General features: G+C 39.3%; 1 protein-coding gene across 3 annotated transcripts in view; it reads left to right on the forward strand.

Moving 5' to 3' along the window:
• ncanb (neurocan b) overlaps positions 1-12,339 on the forward strand; it is a 125,139-nt gene that overhangs the window by 35,616 nt on the left and 77,184 nt on the right. For all 3 annotated transcript variants that reach the window (XM_053683363.1, XM_017477320.3, XM_017477319.3), the window contains exon 3: positions 9,893-10,294. In XM_053683363.1, the coding sequence (XP_053539338.1) occupies positions 9,893-10,294 (402 nt within the window). The remainder of the gene's footprint in view (positions 1-9,892; positions 10,295-12,339) is intronic.

Below are 12,339 nucleotides of genomic sequence, written 5' to 3' on the forward strand. Positions count from 1 at the left end.
GTAATGCTTTGTGTCAGCATCATCATTTTAAACTCGACACAGAACCTGACCGGGAGCCAGTGCAAGGACTCTAAAACAGGAGTAATGTGATTGCATATCCTGTTCCCAGTCAGGATCCTGGCAGCAGAGTTTTGTACATATTGGAGCTTATTAAGTATGGAGATAGAAACTCCCGCTAAAAGGGTGTTAGAGTAATCTATCCGAGTGACAACAAATGAGTTTATCAGCTTTTAGAAAGAAGTTTAGCATAGTGCGCAGTCTTGCTACATTTCTGAGGTGGAAAAAGGACTCTTTAACAGTGCTCTGTACAAAAGAATCAAATATGAGACTGGTATCAAAAATGACTCCAAGGTTCCTCATTTTACTTTGAGTCTCTAGAACAGAGCCATCAACAAACAGAGACAGTGGACCAGCTTTGAGACAAATAAAAATCAAATAAAAAGGCAGGCCATTCACAGATGAAATTCTCTAGATTAAGTAGCTGAATAAATTGACTGCTGATATGATGCCGATTATTAGCACACACATAGCCAATCAATCGTTAGTGGCTAGATAAGTGATGTCAGCAAACCCACACTCAGCACAGAGCAGGGAAGTAATTGAAAAATGAGACCAGAATTGCGTCCTTATTTTTGTTGAGATGCTTTAAGTGATGTTGTGAGGTTGGCTTCTGTTTCTGGTGTACAGCCTCGGAAAGTGCTTGGTGCGTTTCAGGTGAATAAAAGACTCAACAAAAAAGACCAAATTGAACAAATCCGCCTTGACAGTGACTGTTTCCCTCTCTCATTCATCCTATCTGTCTCTCTCTTTTGTGCTGTATATCTCCTCCAAAAATTTAAGACTGTTTGTTTGATTGTGTCTCATTCGAAAAAGGAATTATTAAAGGGAACATAAACAGCAGCAGATTCTCAGACAAAGGGAGAGTCTCTAGGGAGATTTGCTTGTTGAAACATTTCCATCTAAATGCAGATTTGGTATATCTGCTATGACATGGCTCTGCAATACACATTCATTATTTAACCATGTGGGAATAAAGCAATTTTGCTGGATTCTTCTGGGTCATAATTTGATTTTAAAGACGGTATCTGCAATTGATTTTTAATTTAACATTGAATGATCTGTGCTGAGAAAATAGCACCAGTGTGTAGGGTTATATTGTTGGTGTATGCATTCTTTTGTCATTGCCTCTACAGTGTATTTGGTTGATTACAGAACATATGAAGACCTGGGGCAGTGGTACAGTTGGTACAATTAATGACTGATTGCTTATTTTTCTCAAGCGTGAAATTTAGCAATATGAAAGTAGATGTGCTCCTTTCATTTGGCTTTAGGGTGCATCCCGTAACGCAGGTGTGATATTCGGCAAAGAGGTGTGTTGTAAATGTGGTTATGCTTGGGGGAGGAGAGAGATAGTGAGGGGGATATTGTGTGTGTGTGTGTGTGTGTGTGTGTGTGTGTGTGTGTGTGTGTGTTTGCACGCATCACTTTCCCTCTCCCCAGAGCCCCACGCGCAAACACACATCTGCAAGGCAAAGTGCCACTGGGAAATACTTATCACACTGAGCTAGAACAGATTCCTAAGAGTATGTCTAATCATTCTTTCGGTCTTTCTTTCTTTTCTTTCCTTTTTTTTTTTTTTTTTTTTTTTTTTTTTTTACATAATTTTACATCATTACATTTATATGTTAAAAGAGAAATGAAGAGTAGTCATGCCAAAGGGCTGAGGATTTGAGAATTCAGTCATTATATAGCATCTTGAACAATCTGGTCAGATGGAAGACTAGAATGATAAAGCACTGAAATATGATTTTTGCCTCTGCCCCTTTGAGAGAATCCAAGCTTTTGCACTGACTATATCACACTGTTTTCCTTAAACACAGGAGATGAGTGTGCTACTTCAGCCACACTTAGAGGAGTGGGCAGCCATCATCGCTCCTAAGATGAGCCATTATCCCCATGGTGTGCTGTGTGGTTGAAAACACATTATCTGTCAAGCCTTAGTGAAATGTCATCACAGATGCCATTATAGAATCACATTTACCTCTGGGGTGCTAATTTAGCGTGTATAAGATGTGCACAGTCTGTACCTTTAGTAGACAGTTTGAGTTGTCATTCTAGTGCATAAAAGTCTTTAAATTGTTGGTGAATATTGGTATATAGGGTAAGGATCATGCTTTCATCAACTTATAAATGTCAGTATTTTACCAAGAGCATTACTGTGCTGCTGTTATTACACTCTTGACACAAAATGCCAGTTCTGTACCAACTGCAGGAATGTACAGCTTATGAGTATTCAGCACATAGTGAAAGGAGTTTCTCAGACTTACAGTATATTCCAGCAATTCAGGGGGAGATATGTGAGCGCTGTTTGCAGTAGGTCACATCTGAAGCATTCTCAGTTAGTTTCAAGGAATGAATAGCTTGGATGTGAAGGTGTTTTGCTTCAATGCAGCTATAACTATATAGTGAGGCATAAGTTAGTGTAGTAGCTCATCAGCTAAAAATGAATCCCAGCGAAACTGAATTGTTGTTCATCCCAAGTGATTCATATCCACGTCAGGATCTTGTGACCTCTCTGGGAAACTCTCAGATCTCACCTTCTGGCACTGCACACAACCTTGGGGTAACCATGGACAGTCAACTGTCCTTTTCATCTTATGTTGCTAATCTGACGTGCTCGTGCCGATTTTTCCTTTACAACATCAGAAGTATTTGTCCATTCTATCCACATAGGCCACTCAGGTGCTTGTTCAGTCGCTTCTCATTTTGGACTACTGCAGTTTGCTGCAGGCAAGTCTGCCTCAAATTCTGCAACTGATCCAGATTGCATCTGTACTTGTTTCAACCTTCCTAAGCTCTCCCACAACAACCCATTGCTACATTCCCTACATTAGTTTCCTGTAGCTGCCCACATCAAATTTAAAATACTGATGCTCGCCTACAAAGCCAAAAACGGACCAGCACCCCCTTACCCCAAAGCACTTATCACACCCCACACTTGACTTGACTACACCACGCACTCTCTGATCCTCTAGCACTGCTCGACTGGTCCCACCATCCCTCAGGGTACAAGAAGGCATGCTTCAAGACTCTTCTCTGTTCAGGCACCTAGGTGGGGCAATTCCAGTAGATGTCTAAACAGCTGAGTCACTGGCAGTCTTCAAATGATGGCAAAAGACCTACCGCTTATATATACAGTCATGATTTCTTCTGTTTTTGTGTATATCTCATACTAAACAGTTTCAGAAATTAAAACAAAATCTAAGATAAAACAAAGGCAACCCGAGTAAACACAAAATACATTTTTTAAATGATCATGTTATTTATTGAAGCAAAAAAGTTATCCAATACCAACTGGGCCTGTGTGAAAATGTATTTGCCCCCAAAGGTACTAATTCCTAAAAATCTATGAAACTGCATTCATAATGGGGTTCAGCTGGACTAGACACAACCAGGCCTGATTACTGCAAACCTGTTTAATCAAATCGACACTTAAATAGAACTTTTTCTACAGCATGAAGTTGGTTAAAAGATCTTACCCAATAATACACTATGCCAAAGTTGAAAGAAATTCCAGAAATTATAAGTAAGTGATTCAAGTCTACAAAGCTATTTCAAAGGCTCTGGGACTCCAAAGAATCACAGTGAGACCTATTATCTACAAAAGGAAAAACTCGGCACTGTAGTGAACCTTCCCAGAAGTGGCCGACCTTTCAAAATTCCTCCAAGAGCACAGCAACTACTCATCCAGCAAATCACAAAATAGCCAAGGAAAACATCAAAGGATCTACTGGCCTCTCTTGCATCAATAAAGGTCACTGTTCATGGCTCCACTATCAGACAGACACTGGGAAAAAATGGCATCCATGGAAGAGTGGCGAGGTGAAAACCACTGTTAACCCAGAAGAACATTAAGGCTCATCTGAATTTTGCCAAAACACACCGTGATGATCTTCAAACCTTTTGGGAGAATGTTCTGTGGACTGATGAGTTGAAAGTGAAACTGTTTGGAAGATAGGGGTCCCATTACATCTGACGTAAACCAAACGCTGAATTCCACAAAAAGAACATTATACCTATGCTCAAGCATGGTGGTGGAAGTGTGATGGTGTGGGGATGCTTTACTGCTTCAAGGCCTGGCCAACTTGCAGCAATTGAAGGAAACATGAATTTGGCTCTCTACCAGAAAATCCTAAAGGAGAATGTCCAGTCTTCCATCTGTAAGTTGAAACTCAAACACAACTGGATTATGTAGCAAGACCATGATAAAAGCATAAGTGAAAATCCTAGTCCTAGAAGTAAGTGAAAGACTGATCTCTAGTTATCGGAAGCTTTTGGTTGTAGTTATTGCTGCTAAAGGTGGCACAAACAGATTTTAAGTTTAAGGGGGCAATTAGTTTTTAGGTGTTGAATAACATTTTTTACTTTAAATAAATAAATAAATAAATAAATAAATAAAACTGTATTGTGTGTTTACGCCGGTCGCCTTTGTTTGTCTTTATGTTGTATTTCGTTTGAAGATCTAAAAAAGAAAAGGTCCGGGATTCTGCTTTAGTTTGATTATGATGTGCTTATAGTCTAATACTGCATAATGTGTGCGCATATTTGAATTGCTTTACCCCCTCTCTGTAATTCCCGCCTTCTCGCACACCAGTTGGTCGAGTATAAAAGGTTTGCAGCAAATATTGGCTAAATTCCTGCCTCTCAACTATTAGCCTACTCTCAGCGAATGTGCGAAGGCAAAGTGCTGTTGTGTACAGCATCAAATAGTTGCTTGACAATTGCATAAAATGACAGCTGTCCTGAGTCGAAACAACGCCCATGGCCATATAAGGTCATTTTTAATTTCATGTTATCGCACTGCTTCGTATTACATGGCCATTCAAATGTGTAAATGATGGCATGTAGCAAAATCATACTGTGCATGGTGGTAAAGTAGGACACAGGTAACCATCTAACCTTAACCCTAGCTGTAACGTCTAGGAGACAGTGACTGCTAAAAAGTGTTGTATCTTATTAGCTCACTTCTCCATTAACATTATGAATTTGGGGTAACACTTAAAAGCAACACATTGTAAATTTCCTTATGTTGCATCACAGTTTTTCATAGTTGCATAATAGACATGGAATAGAAATGCAAAACTAAATGTGATGCAAAACAAGGATGCCACAGAGATTCTTTTACTTGGCAGCCTTCCTCAGCTCCATGTGCAGTCATGTGGAAAAGTAAGTACACCCCATGGTAATTGTTGGCTTTTTTTGACATATTTGGACAAGTAAATATTTGAACATCTTTAAAACAGTGCATATTAATAAAGTTGATATACTTGAACAAAACCACAAGGAAAAAGATATTTTTCAGTCATTTATTCAACAGAAATATTAATAGATGTGATATTCTTCTGTGGAAAAGTACAACCTTGGCCTCAGAAATTAGTATTGCCCCCCTTCTTGTAGGTATTTTGCATAATTGTCGACCAGTCGCTGAAATTGGGTTGCTGGAATTTTTGACCACTCTTCCATGCAATATTCTTTCAGTTGCAAGATGTTTGAGGGTTTTCCTGCACGTACTGCCCATTTCAAATCCCCCACAACATTTCAATGGGATTCAAATCCAGGCTTTGTGTAGGGCATTCCCTAACCCTCCAGTTCTTCTTTGTGAGCCATTCATTGGTGGATTTGCTAGTGTGCTTAGAATAATTATCCTGTTGAAAGATCCACTTTCAATTCAACTTCAACTTTCGGACAGATGGCCTCACCTTATCTTCGAGCACTCTTTGATATGATGCAGAATTTATAGTTGAATCAATAAATGCAACCATAACATTTCCACCACTGTGTTTCACTGTTGAAATGAAGTGCTTTTCTTGAAAAGGTGTCTTTGGTCTGCACCAAACATGTCTGCTGTTAATGTGGCCACATATCTCAAGCTTTGATTTGTCTGCCCAGAGCAGATTATTCCAAAAGACCTGGTCCTTGCCTATATGCTCATTGGCAAACTGTAGTCTTGCAAAGGATTTTTCCTGGTATGCCTCGCATGCAGGTCAGATTTGTTTAATCTATTTCTGATTGCAGAAGTATGCACTTTGACACCAACAGTTGCAAGACTTACTAGCAGATACTGTGATGAAATTTTGGGGTTCTTGGAGACTTCTTTTTGCATCAGACGGTCCGCTCTTGGGCTGAATTTGCAGGAATGGCCAGTCCTGAACAAATTTGCAGTCGTTTGTAATCTGCGCCGATTATTTTCCTTACAATGGAATGATGTATTTAAAATAATTTGAGATCTTTTTAAATCCGTTTGCAGACTCATAGGCATCCACAACCTTTTTTTGGAAGATATAAGACATATAAGAGGGGTTTAAATAAGACAGGTTCCACCTGCACTCCCTAAGCAGGTACTTATCAATGGCCTTCAACACCTGATTTTATGGCTTTGAAGATGTGATAGATGTAGGGGTGTACTTACTTTTTCCATGTGACAGATCTGATTTTTTGTTCATTTAAATTGTGAAAACTACTATAAAATGTCAATTCATGTGTCATTCGATAGAGTGTATCACTTATTAATAGGCACTGTTTCAAAGAGGATCAAATGTTTGCTTGTCCGAATATGTGAAATAAATAAATAAATAAATAAATATAAAATCCACGAGGTTTACTTATTTTTTCACTTGAATGTAACTATTAAATTAACTAGTGAATAGAAAATAAAAAAGTCATATTTGTTTTCTGATGCTATGGTATACAAATTTCACAGTTTCATCTTTACCAACATTCTTACAATGTTATTGCCATTTTGTTGTATTCAAAAGTCAATAGTTAAAATCATATACCTAAGTTTTTAACATGGTACAAATGTATTCGCTAGTTATCAGTTACAAAATTTAAAAGCATTATGTCAATAAGCGTTTTTCTCCAGTTATTTAGATGGTTAAGCAAACATCCAAATAAAAAAGGCATAATGTAAATCTCTTCTTTGCTATACTTATCCATGTTGCTGCTGTGTACCATCAAGGGGACTTCTTTAGCATCTTTAGTCTGTCTCTTTCACCTGGAAATGTGAATATAGTACGCCTTTAAATCAACTTAAGGACATAATTAGACCTTCGGGATGTACTTTTAATGCTTTACTCTAAAACCTAATTAAAGGTATACACCACATGCACTTTCGGAGGTAAAAGATACCCTACTAAATAGGTTTAAATGATCTCCAGCAACAAGTACAGTTTGGTACCCATTTTTTTTAAATAGATAGGCTTCATTTAATGTTGTCTTTAGTTCTTACTTTGTTTTAGGGTATTGTTTTGTGTATAGTAAATGTATAAAATTGAAAACTGATGTTGAATTTTAATTGAGATAAATTGTTACTGCACCAGCATTGATATAGTGCAATGAAAAAAGGACAAAGAAACAACACTGAGACATGCCGTTCTTCCAGGGTGTGATTAAAACCATCCTTTTTACTTTAAATCAAAATGCATAAATGCTGTGAAGGTGCAAACCGGAGGTACAAAACCATATCTAATGAAAGTAAATTAATGAGTGAATTCTCATGCTTTCATCCAGCATTTCATCCCATTTTAGTTTTCCCTCTTTTCATACACTGCATCATTCACATACACCATCTGCCTGAAAATTACACTTCAATAACACTTATCTGAGAAAGGGGGAAATGGCTCCAGAGCTTCTTTTCTACCCTTGGCCCTGTGTATGTGATATCATTGTGGTTGCCATATCCAATGTGTCTCTGACTTTAGCCGTAATCTGTGATAGGCTCTAATGGCAATCGCATGTAATAGGACTTGCTTTTAAGTGCCGCTGGAAACGAGATCCGATTCTGTGCCTGAGGCACAGTGATTCTGTCGATTCCCCAACTAATGAACACCTAATGAATTCTTCCTTCATATTATTATAGCTACTGGGGAATGTTACCAGACTAATAAGAAGGGCTTTTCTTGGCTAAAATGAGTAAAATAATGACAGACTTTTAAAGTAGGCGAGCCTTTACCTCCACACCTTACAGATCATGCATTGTAAGTCAAATTAATTATGGATTAGGCGTAATGCTGAACTAAGCAGCCTAGCATGTCACTGTGTTTTACCTGCCATCTTCATTCTTTAAAACTTTCTTTTAAAAAAATCTTTGATTCTGTATCTTACAGTGTAATATGGAAAACACTCACTGAGCACGTTATTAGGAACACCTGTACACCTATTCATTCATGCAATTATCTAATCAGCCAATCGTGTGGCAGCAGTACTGTGCATAAAATCATGCAGATACGGGCCAGCAGCTTTGGGTAATGGGAATGGGGGAAAATGTGATCTCGGTGATTTTGACCTTGGCATGATTGTTTGTGCCAGATGGGCTGGTTTGAGTATTTCTATTTCTTGCTGCTGGGATTTTCACACACAACAGTCTCTAGAGTTTACTAAGAATGGTGCATTAAAGAGAAAAATACATTGAGCAGCAGTTCTGCAGACAGCAACAGCTTGTTGAAGAGAGAGGTCAGTGGACAATGGCTAGACTGGTTTGAGTTGAAAGGCTTCAGTAACTCAGACAACCACTCTGTACTATTGTGGTGAGCAGAAAAGCATCTCAGAATGCACAACATGTCAAAACTTGAGGTGGATGATCTACAACCTCAGTAGACCATGTTGGGTTCCATTTCGGTCTGAGAAAGCTGAGACTGCAGTGGGTACAGGCTCAACAAAACTGGACAGTTGAAGACTGGAAAAATGTAGCCTGGTCTGATGAATCTTGATTTCTGCTGAGGCACACAGGTGGTAGGGTCAGAATTAGGCACGAACAGCATGAATCCATGGTCGTAAACTGCCTTGTGTCCAGGCTGGTGGAGGTGGTGGAATGGTGTGGGGAATGTTTTCTTCCAGCATGTTGATGCACCATGTCACAAAGCAAAAGTCGTCTCACACTGATTTCAAGAACATGACAATGAGTTCAGTGTTCTTCAGCGGCCTTCCCAGTTAATGCATCTGAATGCAATAGTAAACCTTTGGGATGTGGTTGAATGGGTAATATGAAAGTGTACCTCGAAAAGTCTGCAGGAATTGTGTGACACAATCATGACAACATGGACCAGAATCTCATAGATATGTTTTCTAACATCTTGTGGAATCCATGCCTGGAATTAAGGCTGTTTTGAGAGCAAAGGGAGGCCCTACTTAGTATTAGTACAGTGTTCCTAATAAAGTGCTCTATGAGTGTACTTTTAGGAAGTAAGGAGGAAAGTATGTCATTTGAGAAATGTATTTCCTTCAGAAAAAAAATCCCTTATAATGCCATTTTGTTCTTTTCTCACCTGGGCCTCACTCACTGAATGTATACTGCACCCAGTATTAACAAGGAAAAATGCATTATTCATCAGTCATTGATCTCAGAAAGTCAGCTTTGTACATTTTTCATAGGCCACACAAGCCTGTTCATGTCACGTCTGCCTTTTTGAATCAATGACCGATAATTTAGCACAGTGCCTATTATCCATTATGATTTGTCCAGACGCCTACACTAGCTGTTGCTGTTTGTGGATTTAATGAAGGGATGAAAACCTTTGAAATCCAGTTTGTAGTCTGTCATCTATCTTATAAAACAAAACTTTCTAGTGTCATCTTGCAGCAGATGTGCGACAGCTGTAGGCCTGTATGAGCATATTCTCATGAGTTTTGCGCTTTGCTTAACAGAGTAAAAAAAAAAAAAAACTAATTCCATTTGCATTTGCTATTGGTCTGATGTTAGTTGGTTGCTACGTGATATACCAGCCTTTACATGTTCTTGTACTGTGGATGTTGTGTACTACATGAGTGAATACCCATTTTAACCTGAGAAAAAATTATATCCTTCAGTCTGCCTTTTCTCTTCCCTCCTCCTTAGATGTGGTATGGGGTGAAACAGTAGTGAACATGCGGAAGGTGACTCATCAGGTAGTACAGGTACCTCTGTCAGGCACTGCTGTGCTGCCTTGCATCTTCACTTTACGGCCCAGCCCATCTCATGAATCTCATGACGCTCCTCGCGTTAAGTGGACCAAAATCTGGGGCCACCATGGGCTTGATGGACTACAGAGGGAGCAGTCTGTATTGGTAGCAAAAGGCAACGTGGTGAAGGTGAAGAAAGCCTTCCAGGGCCGCGTCATCCTGCCTGGCTACACAGAGAATCGCTACAATGCCAGCCTGGCACTGACAGGCCTGAGATCCAGCGACTCGGGCATGTACCGCTGCGAAGTTGTGGTCGGTCTTAACGACGAGCAAGACACAGTGCCTCTCCAGGTTACAGGTGAGTCAGCGCTACAGAATGCGTGTGTCTATCCTTGTTTATGAAGCGATGTAAGCCTTCTGCCACAGGGTGCCTTCAGGTCAGAGGAAAGTTATCTCCATCTGTACTCTACTGTACTGTCTATCTCTGACCTACTTTCATTGCTTTTCAGCTTAATGTAAACACAGGATGGGTTTTCACCTCACAGCATCACAATGAACTGTTATTAGGCATGTCCTCATACTTAATAAACATTTATTATACCTCAGGGTGTAATAAACTCAAAGTTGTTTCTGTGACTATTAGTTATTATTCCATCTTTAAAAATCACTATAATTATATTACCATGCACGACATGGAGGGTTTGTTTTCCCTCATATCTGTGCTTGCAGAGCAATTTCCAGCCATGTGTGCTGTATGTCATCTATCATTACAGAATATTTCACATAATTTGACAATACATAATTCACATAGCAGGTCCTGCATGTACCAGTAGCTTGATCTGTTCTAAAACCTACTGTATATTTAGGAGAGCCTTTAGATGAGATGGCTTTTGACATCTTATGACCACATAGATAAAGTAAAGTGATCCAGCCTACACCAAGGTGTTAGAGATTCAGCACTGAAAAGCTAAACGGTAGAAACCTCCATGAATTTTAAGACGCTCAGGAGCTCAAGAGATCACCCACTCGAGGAATCGATTAACAAAACATAAAGCCGCTTCTGTAGAAAGAAAGGCGTTATCCCCCTGTCTCTAATCCTGAGAGCTTAGTCTTAATTACGAGTCAAAGAACACAAAGGCAGCCTAACATAATAATTAACAAAAATCAATATCACTCTGCAGTATCTGTATTGTAGTCATTTGGGCTTCTTTTCTACAATTCACTTAGGTTTATGTTGGTCAGTTGCAGGTATTTCAGTAGTAACAGGTTATCCAGTAATTCTTGTGGTCAGCCTTTACCATGTGATTCCAGAATGATTGTAGCAATTACATGCAACATTTATTGCAATTGCTAACTGCTTTGACTAAAATAAAATAAACAAAGCAGTGGTTTTCTGGTTTCACAAATCAGTTATCAGTCTCTTATAGATCAACTGTTGTGTGAGTTCATTAGGGCAGTGAACAGTACTATGCATTTGATTTCCACCCACACTCTTGCTGCTAACACTGTGACTTGAAAGAGCAAACAGAAGAAGATGTGCTGTCTCTTGCATCTGCACACTGTTTTATAGGTAAGATGTGAAATATCCCGCAATATTTATTATAGTTAATGAATAACTTTTTGAACCTTATTCAGAAACAGAAATATTTTTGGAAAATGTAGGAGGAAAAATAAAAGCGTTTGCTTTCATCCCATGTGTCTTTGAAGTATTCTCTCATTGAAAACTGACATAGAGAGCAAAGGGAAAGTGTTGGGGCATCTACCCCTCTGAGGAGTAGGGTCTCTTTTTTTTTTCTAGGCAATGCCTGAAGCATTCCCCCAGAAATAGCACCGCCTTTATTCCCCCACTGCACCCCACTACACCACCGCAGCCTAGACAATTCCCTCATTTCTTTATTTTGAGCTCCTGAAGATGAAACAACCATTTAGAAGGATGAAAACCCAGGCCTTCTTGTACTCATCCCTTTCATGTTTGTGTGTTCTCCTGGGAGTGGAAGTGGGATTTACTAGGAGAGGTGATTTGTACAAAGGTCAGGAAGAGTGGGGGATTGGAAATGCATCTGGCTGATACAACGGGAATAGCAGATGGATGCTTCAAAAAACAATCATAGTTCTTATTTCTCTGCACAGCAGAGAGGAAGTCCATCCACCACCAGGTCAGAGCAAAGTCAACAGGAAGCCAGGCTCACACTTCACACAATTTGTTCCTTCTCTCACTCACTTTCTTTAATTTTTACAGGATGGTATGCGCATCTGCACATCTAGACACGCTGCACAATTGATTACATACAGTGTGGGAAATAAGTATTGAACGTGTCAACATTTTTCTCAGTAAATATTTTTCCAATGACTTTATTCACATGAAATTTTCCACCAGACATCAGTATTAACTCAAGAAATCCA

The sequence above is a fragment of the Ictalurus punctatus genome, chromosome 10 (genome assembly GCF_001660625.3).
Source record: "Ictalurus punctatus breed USDA103 chromosome 10, Coco_2.0, whole genome shotgun sequence".
Taxonomy (NCBI): domain Eukaryota; kingdom Metazoa; phylum Chordata; class Actinopteri; order Siluriformes; family Ictaluridae; genus Ictalurus; species Ictalurus punctatus.